Below are 18,220 nucleotides of genomic sequence, written 5' to 3'. Positions count from 1 at the left end.
AATGGTGGTGGGAAATAGGGAGTGCAGGTCCACGTTTTCCTAAATTAATCAATTCCATGATTCTCAAGTCTCTCCCCTTTTAGATGTCATTCGGTGCCATGCAGAGGCCAGGATCTGGACACTTCTTCTGTAATATAATCATGTTTTCTCTGATGTGGCCTACATAATGTGGCACAGCTGTCGGGCGCCTTATGATTATGAAAATGGATTAGAAACAGAACCTTAAGCTGTCTTGTCTCTGCAGTCCACATCACCTTCATGTCAGACATGAGACCAGCACCAACCACTAAACTCGGCCCAGTGCTTCCTGGTGTTGTGTTCTCAGCCATGCATACCCTCCATGTGTTTCCTTTTATTGTCTTCTGGCCATTTGCCTGTAGTGAGCCAGAGTGAGTAGAACAGCATGTACGAATTTCACAGCTGATGGTCTTGCGATGAGACAGACAGAGTTGCCAGTGTCCGACTCACTTCCAGCCTTTTGGAGTAAACACAGGCAGTGTTGATGGAGCTTCTTGCGAGTTAAAGGTTAACAAACAGGTTCATTCAGTAGTCTGTCGCGGTTCAAAGCAGGTTGGATGGTTAGCAGTTAGCTTCTGTATGCTGTACACACTGCAGAAATTATAAACCGAAAACCTTTTATTTTATTAAACCTTCTTTGTATTTCCAGGTTGGCCTGAGCTGACCTTGAAACACTGGTTTTGGAAATGCTAGCATAAAATACTTGATATATGGATAAAAATAAGACTGCGTTTAGGAGTCATAAATAGCCACCAAAAGAAAAAAAAATTAAAATCAACTCAGAACTGAAGACATCTTTAAATCATCCATGGAAAATTCAGTTTCAGTTTCATAGTCAAAAACATCTATCAAGGCCATTTTTGATTTATTAGATTTGTAATCTTGAGTACTAGACTAGATATTTCCGGTTTACTGTCTATGCAGCTCATTTTACAGAATTTAATTAAATTGATAGCTATCTATACAAATGTTCTCATACATGTTTTAGTCTCAACAAGCTACAGAGAGATTCCTCTGTTTTATGTGAATCTGTTTTTTCATAGTATGAATTTTGGCAAATTACTTAGAAACCAATGTGGGCCAATTTATTATAAACAAGTTGTACCAGTTTCCCTTTAACCAGAGGTTCAAAAATCGTGTACAAACCTGATTTAGTTTTGATACTCTTAAAAGTGTGAAATAGACTTCGCATACTATTCTTGGCCCATACCATGTGATCGAGCAATTGCCATTTAGATGAATGAAACAGATGGAAACACAGTAGCAGAGTGTCACATGTATGGAAGCAGACATGTCACCAGCGAAATTAGATGTATCAAAGCCGTAGGAGTGAGCTCAGCGGAGATACAGAAAGCCCAGTAAGTGGATCAAGCAACAGAGACGATAGATGAGGTGTTGACCTCGAAGACCTCCTAAACTCAGCAATCAAAGATGAGCTTCGGGCTACAGAGCTCATCACCGCTATCCAGAAACTCACATCCACAGGTTCCACATTTTTATCTGGATTATGCATTTCTCTTTAATTCCTTGAGTTGTAGTTTAGATTGAATTTGATCACATAGACACACTCTCTCTCTCTCTCTCTATATACTATATATATATATATAGGAGAGAAAGGAAAGAAGAGAAGAAGACAGATAGATAGATATATGTATTCAAATGCGACTACAATATAAATAAAATGTAAGTGGTATTTCAAACATGGGAAATGTATCCATAAGCTGCCTTTATGCGCATCTTTAAGGGGAAATTAATATAAAAAGGTATTATTAAAAAACTGCTCAGTTATGTTTTTGTTGTTGTTTCTCTGAATTCCTATAGATCTAAATTCTGTGTTAATTTTGTTTGAATGATGCACAACCCTGACTTTTATGCATGGCTGAAAGAAACATTTCTCATCAGAATGCACTGCAGTGTTTCTCTCGTTGAGGTCACGTATTTACACCGTTTACACAGTATTTGCACTTAGAAGCTTGAGGCAAATAGCATGTTTTATCTCAAAGCGACACCATGCACATGTGACTTCTGGGCTTTTAGCGTTTCCTCGGCTTTAAGTTCTGAGATAGACAGACAAATAAATATGCTTCATTGATCTCTGGAAGCTGTTAAAAATCCTATGCATAGCGTATTAGTTCTGTAAGGTTTACGTTTGCACTTTCACCTATAGAGGCACTGCCAGGCGGAGTGGTATTAAAAAGTCAAGGTCAATTATTGTTTCTGGTTAGGCATATCAAAAAAAACAACAACCTGAGCAGAGAGAAAAAATTATATCTCACTGTGTACCAAAGTGTAGGCAAAACTCTTCAAAACTACAGTTGGAGATTGGGCTAAACTAGCAATGGCTTTCATTTGCTTCTGAAAGCTAAATCTTAGTTTTAATTCTTTGTGTTTTGGCATCTTCAAAATAAATGGCTACACTATATTTTAGGTGTCCTTGTGCAGTGTAACGTAAGCACCACAATCGGGTAATGAAATGTTCATATTTAGATTTTAGGAGTCTCAATAACAGATAAATATACATGCAGGTCAAAAAACCTTGCATTGTCTTATAGTCACTTTTTTTACCTTTTACTGCTTGACTCCCAAAGCGATTGTATGATGCTAATCACGGTAATCAAACCTGACTGGTTTATTTTAATTTCACAGCGCTATTTTAGCCACTCAACGTGGCGCTAGTGGCGAAAGAATGAATTTGTATTTTCATTTAGACCAACTCAAAGACTAAAATCGTGGGCAATATGCTAATGTATTTCATCTTAGCGTCAACACCGACAACTTTCGGGATTCGTTTTTAAAAACCAGTTCATTGAGTCCCTTTTTTCTTTTGAGGACAATAACTTTAAACATGGTGCATTTTCGATATAAAACTTTGCACGGATGTTTGCAGGAGTATGATTAATATTAATTAACTATCACGTGGGCCTGTTTATATTTAGGAGTTAGGATTAGGGCTGAAAACAGTGTCACTTAGTTGTATGTAATTATGCATCGTTTTTATTACTATAATAAATAGAAATCACGTGTAGCATGTGCAACAAGGAGATAAACTTTTAACAAATAACACTTTAATAGCCAACATGTTTCTATTAAATAAAATATTTCAAGACCAAATCAAAAGACTTCATGAGTTTGTGGCAGCTTCATCTGACTTAGTCTTTTTCATTCCCTATACAATGCAAACAAGCACTACTCAACATCTTATCATGCATTTACATATCAGCTTTATTGTCATGGGTGCTCCTTTGCTTTGATGGTGTAATGGCTGCAGACAGAAATCTAGAGTAATTTGTTATCGCTGGTTTCCCTAGACTTTCTTTTCTTCAAGAACTCCGTTGTGACAGCAATATAGATTTACCACAAAGTTAGCAATCAAGTCTGCATTTTAAATCAACAGTTCCTCTTGCCTGATTGAGAACATTAAACGTTGGAGCGATCTGCCCGTATGGTCAATGTGCCCCTAAAATTTATGGCCAGCTCCCATTCAACAGGCATATTCACATCTAAAGTGACTTAAACTGCGTGGAGAGTCCTGCTGGGTGCATCCAGAATTCGAATGTCTTGCTAATGACACATTGATAAAACAAATCCATTCCAGCTAAAAGCTAGCATCTGGATCATTTTCTTAAAATATTTTCACGTCCTTATTGCCCAGTTCATAATCTCCGCCCCAGAAGATGGTTTTATAAACTACTAAGCTCACTTTTGGATTTCATAGTTCTTTTTTTAAAGGACAGTTCACCCAAGAAATTGAATTACTTATTTATTATATTTATTAAAGTGTTACTTTAACCCAAAATGACAATTTATGTTTATATACAATATAATTAATCACCGCCACCCGCGTCGTTTCAATACCGTAAAACGCTCTTAGTCTTCAAAACACAGCAAAAGATAATTTTGGTAGTGAAAACCCGGGAGCTTATCGTAAGGTCAGAAAGATATGAGAACTTATTATAAGAATAGACCATCTGCCGTCAGTGCTTCAACCGTAATCATTAGAGAAGCTACCAGTATATTTTTGTATCATGAAATCCAAAAATAACAGCTTTATTCATAATTTGGCACCATAAGCGTGATTTTTCGTGCATGCGCAAATAACGTAGACTCTTCTCACGGTGTCGTAAGTGAGCGCCAGATCCTAACCTGATTAACCTGTATTTAGCCTATTTTGGACGAGTATGCATTGTGTATGTTTACAGTTATATTTATGTTATATTAACGTAACATAAACAACATATCCACTTACATGCGTGGGTGTACTCTTTCAAAATAGCACAGTCTAGTGACAAAAGTACAAAAATACTCAAAAAGGCAAGAAACTCATCTTTCTGTTGAGGCTGCACACAATATCCACTTTAGGCGTGGTTGATCTGATTCTAAATAAAAGATTCTGTTACTCACCCAGATCAAAAGCGTTCAGTTTTATTCACAAACAAGCAACTCTGACTTTACAGCAGCAAAATGGGCATTGCAGTTTAATTTCACCAAAAATGAATAGGAATCTAAATTCCAAACTCATTCAAACTGAGAAATGCCTTTCCAGTGTGCAGACATGAAGAAACCGGCTACAGACATTTCATCAGTGAAAGTCTCATTTTAGGCAGAGAAGCAAGTAGCAGTATGTCATTAAAATGCTATATGTCTTTTAGGACTGGAGATAAGCTTAATAGGGATGAGCACAAGCGATGGGATTGAGATGGCATAACGATGCATTAAAGAGCCCAACGTGACTGCTATCTTTGTACTGCTCAAAAAAATTCATCCGAGGTCCACAAGTGTAGTTGAGTTCTCCACAGGCAATTTAAGTGACTCATAAGCCCTGCAATAAGGAAAGAGGATAAGAGAAAATAAAACTTCCTCTTGATTAATGTATACGAAAGATCAACATCAGCTTGGTAGAATCAGTTTCCCTTCCAGCCGCCCAGTTATTGCTCTCAGAACAATGGGCGCTGGGCCGTGTCAGCACTTCCAAACACTGAGTTAAGAGATGCGGAAAAAGGCAGACTTCTGACGGTCTTCAGCAAGCGGCGGTGTGCCAATGAACGCGCTGTGATGGGTATTTATACACTGCACCGCTTCTTCAGCCAGCACGACGGACTGCCGCAGCAGTCAGCCCGCTGTGTTTCACCAATTCTGTCCGGCTCCACGAAGCCCGTGATTAATCAAACATCCATCTGGGCTTGGAAAGAGCCAGAGACACTTTAATCATTTCACATACTTGTGTGTTTAGCTGCTGCAATAATTTGACTCTATCATGCAGAGGACAGTTCCGCGTTGATTTATGGGTGGCTCTCATTTGCCAGTGAGACACACAGGGAATAAAAACTTTCTCTCTCTCTCACTCCCGTATTATTTCCACGGCTCATCATTTTGCCTCCATCAACGGGAAAATAAACGCAAATCCGAATATGTGCACACTGGCATGTACCAAAAACCAGCGCGTTCAGATGAATCACATTTCTTTGACTTAATGCAGAGAATCCATCCAGCCATCCAGACCAGACCACCATTAGAAAGAATCTGTGTAGTTGATGACAAATAAACTATTCAATTAGAAGTAATTACATGTCTTGGAGTTAATCCAAATGCCACTTCCATGGCTGCGAACCAAGAAGCCCTGTTCCTCTGCTAAACGCCAGCTCTTCTGCCTTTAACAGGACGGTATGTGTTTGTGCTGCCATTATTCTGTATTTGTTCTTTGATTAATGAAGCTTGAAACCCAAGGGGTAAGAAAATGTGAGTCGTAACTGGCTGACAGTTCCACCTGAGACATCACTTTTACAGCCATTATCGCATTATTAGACAGTGGGGCCAACAGCATTTTTCATCACATTCATGCATTTTAACGCCCAAAATCTAATCATTTTGCATTCGTTCTATACTTCTCTATTTGCTCTCAGCTGTCCTTTCCGATGAGAAAAATTAAATAAAATATTTATAAGTAATAAAGATTGATGATATATAAAATAATATAATAATAAAATATATTTTATTAAGCTGACAAATAAAAGCAATTTTAAAAAAACAATATCACTGAAGTAGATATGGAAATTTTATATTAGATTTAAAAAATTTATAAAATGTCTATATAAATGTCATTAAGTAATAGATTAATATCTAATATATAATTAATAATTAAACAATAATAATCAGTAACATGAGGCAAGATATTGGCTGGTTTGAAATAAATAAAATAAATAAATAAATAAACCAAATAAATCAACTAAATATAAAATAAATAAATAAATACCGCGCTACATTACAATAAAAAAATACTTTCAATTAATTGAAAAATAAAATAATAAATAAAATCTAAAATAATAACAAAAAAGAAATGTTTTCTTTTTTCGAAAACAAACACATTCTTTACATTAAAATAAAAAAAAGAAAAGAAAAGAAAAGAAAAAGAAAAAAATTAGTGATACATTTTTTTATAAAATAGATATATTTTATTAAAGTCAAAGCCTTATTTAATTTAAAAAACAATAACACTGTAAGAAAAGTGAATGTGGAGAGTTTATATTAGATTTATAAAATGTGCTTATAAAATGTCACATGCACATCATTAAACAACAATTATTCAATTAATCAGTAACATTAGAAAAATATTAGAAAATATAAATAAATAAATACTTTAGAATTAAAATAAATAAATACAATAAAAATATAATTTCTATTTAAAAAAGTTAAATAAATTAAATAAAACATACCTTCAATAAATAAAAATGTATCAAATATCAAAAATAATAAGATAAAATAAAATGTCCTTTTAAGAAAATAAAGTAAATCCTTTCCATTAAAATGTAATGCTTTAAAACAGAAAAATAAATAAATCAAAACAAAATTGAATAAAATAAAATAAAAATGGTTCCCTACCATTTTTTTATTGGCTACTTTTCGTGTTTTTCTATCTAAATGTTTAGGCGCATGCCTATGTGCTTTTTAATATCCATACGCACCAAATGTAAATGATGCAAAATGAAACCTTAAAAATCAAATGCACTCTGACAAGTCTTTTGCAAATCCTACTGCGGTCTGACACAATTATCGAAAGTGAGCACCAACAAGATAATGGCAGCAACCACGTTACGGGCCTCGGGAGTGAAGATATGTGATTAAACAGAGGTTGTTCTTCCTGTTTTAGGGGTTGAATATACTGCCTGCCGAATAAACAAATGCTTAGGTTTAACTGAGTGGCCTTTAACAGAAGAGCTTCCTGGTTTCACGGTTCGGCTGTTGGAAATGTCACGGTAAAACTGTGTAGTGTCTGCTCTTGTTTATCTGACCATCTTGAGACACTCAGCACTGAACAGGTTTGCTGGCCCTGTGCTTTACAGAGCTGAATTATGGGTTGGCCTTTCCGTTCCTGCAATTTCTCACTTACGCTGACTTTTAAAAACACATGTGGATAAGCTTTATTTGCCGCCGCTCCAAAAATAAGCCGGAAAAGCGTATCGCTCAAAAGTTTTCTGTATTAAGCCAAATAGGCTGCTGAAGCATAAAATGGATTGCAGGGCTCCATGAACCTCCCAGTGAACCTTGAGCTACCTGCTGCTACAGATTTAAATTATACCACACATCAACGTGAAGCAGCTTCTCTCTCCGCTGCATCTGTCTGAGAGCGGTCTGGAAACAACAGCAGATCGGGCTGCAGACAAGACAGCCAGGACAAAGCAGTCAAATGTTGTTTTGAAGTTTGTTAACCTTTTAAGGGGACTATGGGAGAAATTTTCTGGCTTTTTATATTTCCAGTTCAATGAGACTAAGTCTGCGTGCGGCACACTGCAGGACATTGAGGAGGCAGAAAGCCTGTTTGTGAGGTATTACCAGTGTAATAGTTCATCTGTCAACTTTAGAAAGCAGCAGAGCTTCTTTATGTAACGCCCAGGAGATGCAGATTGCTATCAAAATGACAGAAGTTTGACAACATGACTTATAGAATGCAAAGTCACTCAGCATTAAAATCAAATGGTGTATTTTAAATGTATGCAGAATGTAAACATAATGTTGTTGCCTTAACATAAACACTGCTCTGTGATACTAAGTTTAACCCTTTAAGTCCAAATGAAATAGGCGTTCACCATGCATTTAATCCATAATAATTTTACAGTAAAACTCTTAATTTGTTTAATGGCACTATGTTTAATGTTTAGTCAAAAAATAGGTTTCAGAGTGAAATAAAATATAAAATAAAATACAATCTGTAAAATAACATATGTCTGTAAATAATCGGTAACAAAAAATGTAAAACACATATATATATATATATATATATATATATATATATATATATATATTATATATATATATAACTACAAAAAATTAAAAAAAACAATAAAAATTACTTTTAAATTAAAAGCAAAATAAAAATTCTAATTATTGATTAAAAAATGTATAACATTTAAAATAGTATTTCAGTCATACTAAATAACATTGATTGTGAGATAAAAGATTAAAATTCTAAATAAAATTAAATAAAACACACTATAATCCACAATTATTATTATTATTTACTCTGATGTGGAATTATCGTGCAGCCAAATAAGCATAATGGAAAATATATTTTAGATGTGTCATTTATTTCTAGCATTATAATAAAAATTATAACATGGCGAAATTTGTTTAATTTAAAATTGTTCAATAATTAAGCATTTCTCATACTTTTGAAAAAGGTTGTCATTTTAAGAGATAAGACCAATTCTCAGTCATTCTCCAGTGAATGGCTCCTACAGAACACCGACTCAACATTACAACCACAACAAACTGAAGATGAGTCGTCTTTGAAAGCATCATGGTATCATCTCAAGGAGTGCGACAGCAGTTCTTAGTGTGATTTATATGCACGAGGTGAGAACAACAGGAAATGGATGCTGTCCACCTCATTTTGTGCCCATTGATTGACCAGAAGGCAAAATCACTTTCTATGTAAGTATGATCTGAAAAACTCAAATAAGTGCTCATAATAGCAGCACTTCTCTGTTTTCTAATCAGCTGCCACACAGTAAAATGTTTTGGGGTTTTAGCATTTACAATAAAAAAAAGGCTCAATCATCAGCGTAAATGTAGTCATTTCATAGCTTGCAGGTGATAGTAAAGTCAACATGGCTCTCAGTCTACAGCTACTCAGTATTCAGACTAAACTTCTGTGATCTATTCAGTGATTTAATTGTGTTTCACTGTCTCCCTTAAAAGGCAGTTCCTCAAAAAATCGAAATCCTGTACGTTTGCCCACTCATGTCGTTTCCAAACCTGAGTTACTTTTGTCTTTACTTTTGCGGAACATGAATAAAGCGATATAAGTTGTAACATTTTTTTATATCATGCAAAATCTTAAAAATATTATTTAGAGAATTAAATCATTTATTCATGCATATAAAATTTGTACAATTACGGCGATGTACAAAGAAATTACCTTAAAACATTTTTATTAAATACGCATGTAAATTATGTATGTAAAGGACCGATCTTTAAAAGCAGAAAGAAACAATAGTAATATAATCAAATTCTGCAAAAAGAAATAAAGAAAATTGTACAAAAGGCACAGAAAATATTATCTAAAAAGATACTAAAATATTTACTATACATTAGTAATATAGTCAGGTTTGATAAATATGTTAATAAAATATTATTTAAATTTGTAAAGCCCATACATGGACTATTTTTATAGTGTTTTTATACAAGCATCCGTCCATAACAAAATCGTAAAAATTGTATTCTACTTAAATGTGTATGTTAATATTCTCAGAACATGGACATTGAAACAGATTTTGGAACAAGATAAGCACGTAGTAACCACGTTTTATTTTAATGAACTGTTCCTTTGATTCATTTCAAGTGAAGTTTCAAGCTTTTATTTTTACCCGATGCAGTTTCTGTAGATTTCCACTGCTGAACAGCTATTTAGATGTCTGAGGGCTCAATGGGAATGGAAGTTGCTTTTCGTACTGTCTTTCTCTCTCTCTCAGCGGCCCAGCTGTTATCCACAACCATGGGGATGGAAGAAGTGTTTTCTCCCTCTCTCCTTCCTCTCTCTCTCTCTCTCTCTCTCTCTCTCTATGCCTCTGGCAACAGTAAGCCTCACCTTCTCTTCATGAAATGCTGCTTCTGTGTTTGAGAGGCTGTGGAAATTGCTCAGGGAGCAGCACAGGACTACAGCACTCTGCCCATGACTTCCACAGCCCCATTTTTCACCAGCGCTGAGAAATAAATGAAAGAATCAGAACATCGCGCATGTTATAAAAATGAAAGCAATGGAAAAAGATTTCCAAGTCATTGCACTCTAAAGCAGAGAGAGACAGAGTGCCGGGGTGAAAGCAGTCCTCCAGGTAAGTGGTGAAACAAAGTCACCTACGGGGCCCCGAAGGCCAATTCATGAGGCCCGCCCATAGCGATGATGTCATCTGAGCGTGTTTCTACCTGGGTCGCTGCTATAATGTTATTTAACGCTCTCTTAAAGAAATAGTTCAATCAATTTTCTGAAAACATACTCACCCTCAGGCCACCCAAGATGTAGTTGAGTTTGTTCCATCATCAGTAACACATTTTGAGAAGTTTATCACTCCATCAATTACTCACCAATGGATCCTCTGCAGTGAATGGGTGCCAAATCTGAAACCAACAGCTGATAAAAACATCATAATAATCCCCAAATATCCACACAACTCCAGTCCATCAGTTAATGCTTTAGTCCATTTGACTTCTGGCCAATACAACATTCAAAATCAATCATATATTTATTTTAGTTAGTTTCTGATAATCAGTGCTTGATCATTTTATATTTCTCTCTAATTCAGGATGAGACAAATTTTCCCATTGGAGAAAGCAATGTGCGGAAAAGAAGGACTTATTAGACTTTAGACTGATCTCATGCCTGTGGATTATTGTAATGTTTTATCGGCAATTGAACTCTCATCCCACGACACCCATTCACTGCAGGATCCGATTATTAATCGTAATTGAAACCTTAGAAGTCTGGTGTCTGATTTAATGTATCAATCAGGACATGTTTTGTTTCTCAGTTTGGTTTGTATATTGAATCACTGATCAATATTCGTTCTTCATATTGTGGTAAAGTAAATACACTTGTATATGCATAATTTAGCTAGATGAAATCGCTCCATTACCAAATTTTAGCATAATACATATAATTACTTTATAATGCACGTGGAGGCCTGCAGGGAGCGTCCCATGCATGAATGCACCAGGGAGGCCTCAGGTTTGGATGAGCTGAGAACTTCCACTACAGGGCAAGAATTATGAGCCCCTCACTCTTTGCCAGGAAGCAGGATGAATGTTTTATCTTTGGAAGCCCATGCAGCTGGCATCTTAAAACGCCTGCCAAGCCAAGATCAGTTTTAAAAATGCAAAGCAGTGCACCACAAAGTCTCAAGCTGGACGGACTCAGCCACAGCCCCGAGGCCTCTGTTTGTTTTAATTAAGTCGCTTTATAAAGTTATTTGATTCCAGTAGACAAATTCTTCTGGTAGCATGATGCATCATCTCTAGGCTGTGACTATGAATCTCATAAGAGCGTCTACGTTGCACTATTGCCCTATTTTAGAATATTACAATTTTAAAGACTTGTCTGTTTAGGACTTATCTGGGTTAATTTGTAATGTTTTTCAAGAAAGGAAATAAATAAACCAGTTTTTATTTCTATGACAATTAAGCATATTTGTGCTTTGTGTCTTGACAACTGCAACCTAGTCTCATAGAAGTGTAACTATGTGCTGTTTTTGTTGCAACAGTTTCAAAGAGAAATATCCACTGTTGGTGTTTAAACAGTTCTATATATATAAACCCTGGCACATTTCTACATTATGTTGATATATGCAGTGATGTTCTTGATGGTTCAGAATTGAAATAAGCCCAGACTGTTGCTGGGTTGTGCTCTATCATATTGGAAATATACCCTACACCAAATCAATAGTCCCGATAGTGTTAAATGTAAAACTGATATCAAATGCATTTGATGATGCGATGTTTTCAATTTCAACTACCCCTTTGCAGATTTTTAACTGTTTGTCAAACTTGGGAGTTACACATGGTTTTACAGAAACTGCAATGATGCCTTATACTAGTATATGCATTAATTTTTTTTTAAAGTAATGGATTCATACTTTTTATTGGTGTTGAGTGATATAGCCACGCTGGGCATTGTTTACCATAATATTTACCCAGTTGGCTCTCCTGTTTGGTTTGCCAGCTTCCTCTAGGCTCACGGCCCATAGGGACCAGCAGCACGGACATTATGATCTGGTGAGATCAGCTTGGGCAACAAGGGCCGCAATCAACACAGAGACATGGGCCAGAGACAGAGCACTCTGGGAGAGAAAGGAGGGAAGCAGAGGTGAGAGGTCCATGGTTGGTTCCTGTGTGAGCGTGCTGCGGAGTGCATGCGCGTTTCTGGCTCCCTTGTGTGCCGGTTGAATCAGCTGCAAGGCCTATCTGGCAGAATTCTTTCCTCCTACCATGTCTGTTGGCAGCACCTCCATTGCCGCTAGCCTCATGGTCATTATGTGTTAAAAACTGTTTATTCCTTTCGTAAAGAACCGGGTTGTAGTCAGTCAACATGAAGGTCACTTCAGTGAATCTCTTATCTCAAAAGGTCTCTGAAAATAGCAGCGGTTAGATGACACTTTTACTGAGCCAATTGTGTATCATATTGCATCAATATTTACAACACAACCAGTACACAGGTAAAAATATTTGATATGATTTAAATCTTTGTTTATGCGTTTTATATATTCCAAGCGTAGCATTGTGAAATACATTGTCAAATTATCAAATTTTCTTTATGCCGAAATAATTTGTGGATATTAAGAAAATAAACACTTGTGTAATGTTATCTCCCATATTCAATAGCATGATATAGCATATAATATAATTTCTAAAGCAGAAAACCATATTTTTTTGTTATATGTTAATTAATGCATTAAATGTGTGTGTGTGTGTGTATATATATATATATATATATATATATATATATATATATATATGTGTGTGTGTATAATAACATTTATTTTATATTATATATATATATATATATATATATATATATATATATATAATATATTATTATATTAAATGTATGTATATATATTTTTGATAATTATTAAAATGATATATAATATATTTTATATTATATATATATATATATATATATTTATCTAAATGTATTTCATAAAATTATAAATGTATATTTATTGTATTTCAATAAATATTTTCTCCTTTGTACAAATATCATTATATTTTAAATTCTTCTGTATATATGACCAAACAGAGTGTGGAAAAATTTATACTCATGAATATCTATTCATTTGTGAAGCTCTAAGTTGATGTATTACCATGGCTTGATGGACAATGCATGATGAGCTAGATCACTGACAATATCCAGCGACCCTTTTGCATACCTTACAGACATTCATTTACATTTCCAATACTCTTTCAACAAATATAAACCTCTTTATAGTGTCTTTAAATCAATTTGAAAAGTATTGGAAGATAGCAGGGCTTTAAATGTTGTAGTGTTACTCTTAAACAAAGAGAAGTGTGAGGTAGGAAGGAAAAAGCATGCAGAGAATCGTTGTCATTGACCTTGATCTCTCCTGGTGTCTCCAGGAAAGGCGCTGCTCAAACTCAGCTGGATGATTGCCTCGTTATTTTTTCACCTTTGTTAGTTGCCTGAAGCGCGGCGTGACGCCAGTAAGGCCTTTATGGCTCTGAATGCCAGGGGGGCGCAGTTTATTCACGGTATAGCGGAGATAGCAAGCGCTGGTGCGGCAGAAAAGGCCAATGTCGTTCTCCTTCAAAACGGCGACGTGAGAGATTGTTGTCGTGGAGTTGACATTGTGTTTATCGCCGAACGCAGAATGATTTTGGTCCTTGCTATTGTATGTGCGTGACTGATGGCTTAAAGCGCTGAACGCTCCGACTAGATTGTTCCAATAGACCCGAGGCAGCACGCCGCCATGTGGCGATTCTCAGTGCATTTGCTGTTACGTAGCCAACGTGGAATCGCCCCAATTTTTCGTTTGGAGCACAGCACATTAGCCTAATGCTAACCCACGTATTTATCAGCTGCAGCTGTGGTGGCATCCCCATTGGGCAAAAGAACAGCCAAACAACCTCAGCTACCAGTGGCCTTGCGTTTCAGATTGGTCAGTCTGCTGGTTTTAGAGGGCTTTGGGCTTTGAACCAGAATTTAGGCTGTGTTGGGAATTCAGCAGCTCAGAGAACTTCTGCAGTAAGACCACCTACATATGAAGTATTAATTTTAGATGGAGGAAAGATGCGTGTTTGGACTATTGCAAGAACAAGATAAAATTATAGTCTAACATTTGGGAACTGAAATAAACACTACTTGGATGAACAACCAAACCACTTAAACACGATCTTCCAACACTCTCTAAACTATAAACTCCAAAGGAGTATAGATATACAATAGTTATATATAAGTAAATTTGGATGTTGTTGAGTTTTGTTTATATATATATATATATATATATATATATATATATATATATATATATATATATATATATATATATATAATTATTATTTTATATTTATTATTATCATTGTTTTTAATACTTTTTATATTATTGATATATTATTTTTAATATTTTTAATAAGTTTTTATTGTCTTATGTTAGTATTTTTGTTATTTTTACTTAATCAAAATGGCAGGATTTAGCTGTATGCACAATGAAAAACATGATTTTTGGCTTAATTATTGAAGTTATCCATTTTTGTAAAATTAACTCAATTATATATAGTTAAGTTAATTCCATAAATCTCTAATTAACTATATATATATATATTCAGGATAAATAAGCAATAATATACAATAACATTTTAAATATATCTAACAACACAGTATTTTTATATGGATATAAATAAATCAAACACCTTTATTTAGACTTATTTTTAGATTTACTTTTTGAAGCTTAGTTCTTTAGCTGGATCACGGCCAACACGGCTAGTGCTCCGATAATGAACATCAAAAGGGATATGTAGCAAAAAGTCCCAAACTACGACACTCTAGATTAAAGCATCATATAACGCCAATATATAAAGTCAGACAGCCTGCGCTCCGCTGGTTACCTAACCTGCCTTAACCACACACCGAATCAGATCAAACAAGAAATCCACTTGTGAAAATGAAACCAAACAACAAAGCAAATTCATTTCATTAATGCACACAACATCTAGTCTGAAGCGAGTCATTGGCGGATAAGTTTAGTCATGAAAAGGAAACCAAAAAGCCCTCTATATTTGCAGTCCTTATTTGTACATGTAAAAAGCACCAAATCCAATACATACAGAGCAAGGAAAGGAGACAGACAATTATGGAAAACCACGGTAGCGTGAGCGCCGATTTAATATTCCACTTCAAACCTAACAACTTCCGCCTATGAGGAATGGCTATTTACTAAAAGCGAGAATATGAAGCATCATTAAGACGGAGGTCAGAGCGCGCCCGTTAAGCCTCCTCCACAACATAACAGATCCCCGTGGTCGAAAATACCTAACGAACCATAAATACAGATCTGAAAACTTTTGCATTGCCTCTGTAGATGTCTGTTTGCATCCGCCAAGGTCAGCTCTCCATCATCTCACCCGAAATCCGGTGATCTAGCGGCCTTTTCATTGCTTTCTTTCTCTTACGTCTTCCCTTTACGGCCTTGACCCGTTTCTTTGCTTTCTCTTTTCTGCTGATACGCCTTCTCTCCTTTCGCTTGCTTTTTCTTTTTAACATAATAGAAATGCCTGCGTCTAAAAGCACGAGGCCGCCAGCCATCAGCGTTTCAGCCGATTCCGACAATTGTTTAATGCAAAAAAAATGCATTTTTTTCCACGAAGCGAGTCCCTGGGAGATGCATCAAGCGAATAGAACCCCAAGGCCACCTTCGAGCCCGGCAGCATTAACCGATGGTCTTTATTAAGCGTTTACAGCCTCTCTCGCCGATTCTCAGAAGTGCCATGACAACATGTAATGCGTCCTAATGGGCATCTGTATCTTTCTATGATTGCTCAGTGTAGCTGCCAATCCAGCCCAAAGCGCAGCAGAGCCTTAATAAATTACAGCGGGCTATTACCCGAGCACGGGGCCGGGTAGCCGGATGGAGTCATAAGCGTGTACCTTCCCGGATCCATCATATGGAGATTTAGTTTGATGTCGCCACCCCGAGGCGGCGCTTTTTATTTGCTCTCCCCGAGAGCTCACGGGGCATCAGTGTCAGGCGGAGATGAGATCCAGGGAGAAGTGCGGATGGGAGATGGAGAGTGTTTTTGAGGCTCGGCGGTTGTGTGTTTTCTAAAGGGGAAGAAGCGAAAGCGCCCACGCCTTTGTGTGCGCTTAAATCGCGCCTTGGTGAATCTCCTCTGGGCCTGTCATGGGTTCCTCCGGCAGAACACACAGTTGGTCCTGCGAGCTGCACTATTGATTCCCAGAAAATTACTGGCCTGCATAAGTCCACACCATCTGCTTCTCGTTTACTGCAAATGCCAAGCAACATTTCCACAGCGGGGAGAGAGGCTCTCTCGTTCTTTCAGCGTCTTCTGAGCCAGGACCGACCGTTTGGCGGTGAAAAGTGCGACAAACAAGCCAGAGTGGACAAAGCAAGCAACATATATTGGAGTCGTTCAGGTGTTTACTTTTATATTACAACGTCCGTGCAGCAATTTTAATGCATAATAATGCAAGCAGCTTGAGAGTCTTGATCTACATCATGGGCTGATGCCCAAAGAATGCATTCGCTGATAAGCTGCTTTGATAGAAATGCATTTTGATTGTTATTATAATGTGTTTATGCACAAGTGCTAGAAGATCATTTTGAGTGCTTGGACACAGCAGGCGTGTTTTTGTGCAAACACACACAAAGGATGAAGAAGAATAAAGGCCTCACGTTCACTTAAAGCCGCTATACAGTGTGTGTAAAAATCACGCCCAGTAGTAGTGAGGATGCATGCCATATTAAGATTTTGGTACTTAAATATCATATTTCTCTTCCTTTTTTATTTAATAAAACCGGTTTTTGTTCTAAAAAGCTTCAAGGCTGCCACGCCAGCATTTAGTCTGATTCCACCAAGTGGCAAAAAGTAGAATTTGTCCATGAAAAATGATAGATGACTCAGTGAGATAGGGAAAATGGTAAGAAGATGATTTAAAAAAGCGCTTTCATTTGAGAGTCACTACAAAGAAAGTGAAAATGTGCTAATTAGTAGGAAATGCATGATATATTATTAATGTTTTTAAGCGTGATATTGTAAGATCGACTCTTTTAGTTAGTTAAAATGAAACTAAAACATACTTAGTCTAGAACTGAGATTTTTAAACAAAGGTGTAATGTAATATAATATTATATATTATATATTATATATAATATACTAAGTGTAATATAATAGCCATTGGTTTGTGTAACAGATGATATGTAGTTTAACATAATAAACATAATTATTATTATTAGTCAACGAACGCATTTCCCACTGTACTGCACTTTAGCAAATTTATTCTTTAGTTAAATTTTTAAAGGTTTTTATGTAAACATTTAAATTCGTTTTAGTGTAATAACAGGTCAGTACTAAATATTTTATACATTTTACGTATATATACATGTAATATATAAATTAAATTATTGCAATTTGTATAGTAACAATCAATGCAACTATGTCATATGTATTTAGTGTATAAAGCAAAACATGCAATATAGATTGTAATAAGTAGTTTTGTTCAATTTAAATCCCCAACAAAAAAGTTTATCACAACAAGATTTCCAGCAATGTTATCTTTAATATGCCTTACTGTGATTTGGTTAAAAACAAGTGAAAAAGTGCTTCATTTCCAAGTAAATTAATCTCGTTTAATGATTTTTAGATGTTTTAAACGAGCTGTTTTAAATCAAAGACTAATTACAAACTCATTGGAAGACTCATTCTTAGCGTAGAGATCAGCGCTGCCTCAGATCCGCGTTCATAAAAGGTAGGTCGCTTGAAAAGTTCGTGGTGTTCTCTATGCAGCACACACTCTTGTTTTTGTGTTATGCAAATACGTCGTCGCGGCGATGTGTGTATGCTGTCTTCTCTGTCCATCTCTCTCTCTCATTGCCCCTCTCCTTTCCAGCAGCAGGCTGGCTTGTTATCCGCTGGCGTGGCTGGAGTGTGACAGCGTGATAATCCGTGCAGATATGTGCGCGGCCCC

General features: G+C 36.1%; 1 protein-coding gene across 1 annotated transcript in view; it reads right to left on the bottom strand.

Annotated features, from left to right (window-relative positions):
* Window positions 1-12,267, bottom strand: part of LOC122330169 (DNA repair-scaffolding protein-like) — a 53,427-nt gene extending 41,160 nt beyond the window's left edge. Inside the window, 4 exon segments of the mRNA XM_043227030.1 lie at window positions 255-374; window positions 10,100-10,214; window positions 11,170-11,257; window positions 12,195-12,267. Of these exon segments, the coding sequence (XP_043082965.1) occupies window positions 255-374; window positions 10,100-10,214; window positions 11,170-11,257; window positions 12,195-12,267 (396 nt within the window).
* Between the last annotated feature and the right edge of the window lie 5,953 nt (window positions 12,268-18,220).

This window comes from Puntigrus tetrazona, chromosome 24, assembly GCF_018831695.1.
Source record: "Puntigrus tetrazona isolate hp1 chromosome 24, ASM1883169v1, whole genome shotgun sequence".
NCBI lineage: Eukaryota > Metazoa > Chordata > Actinopteri > Cypriniformes > Cyprinidae > Puntigrus > Puntigrus tetrazona.
This window is presented reverse-complemented; position numbering and strand designations above follow the sequence as displayed.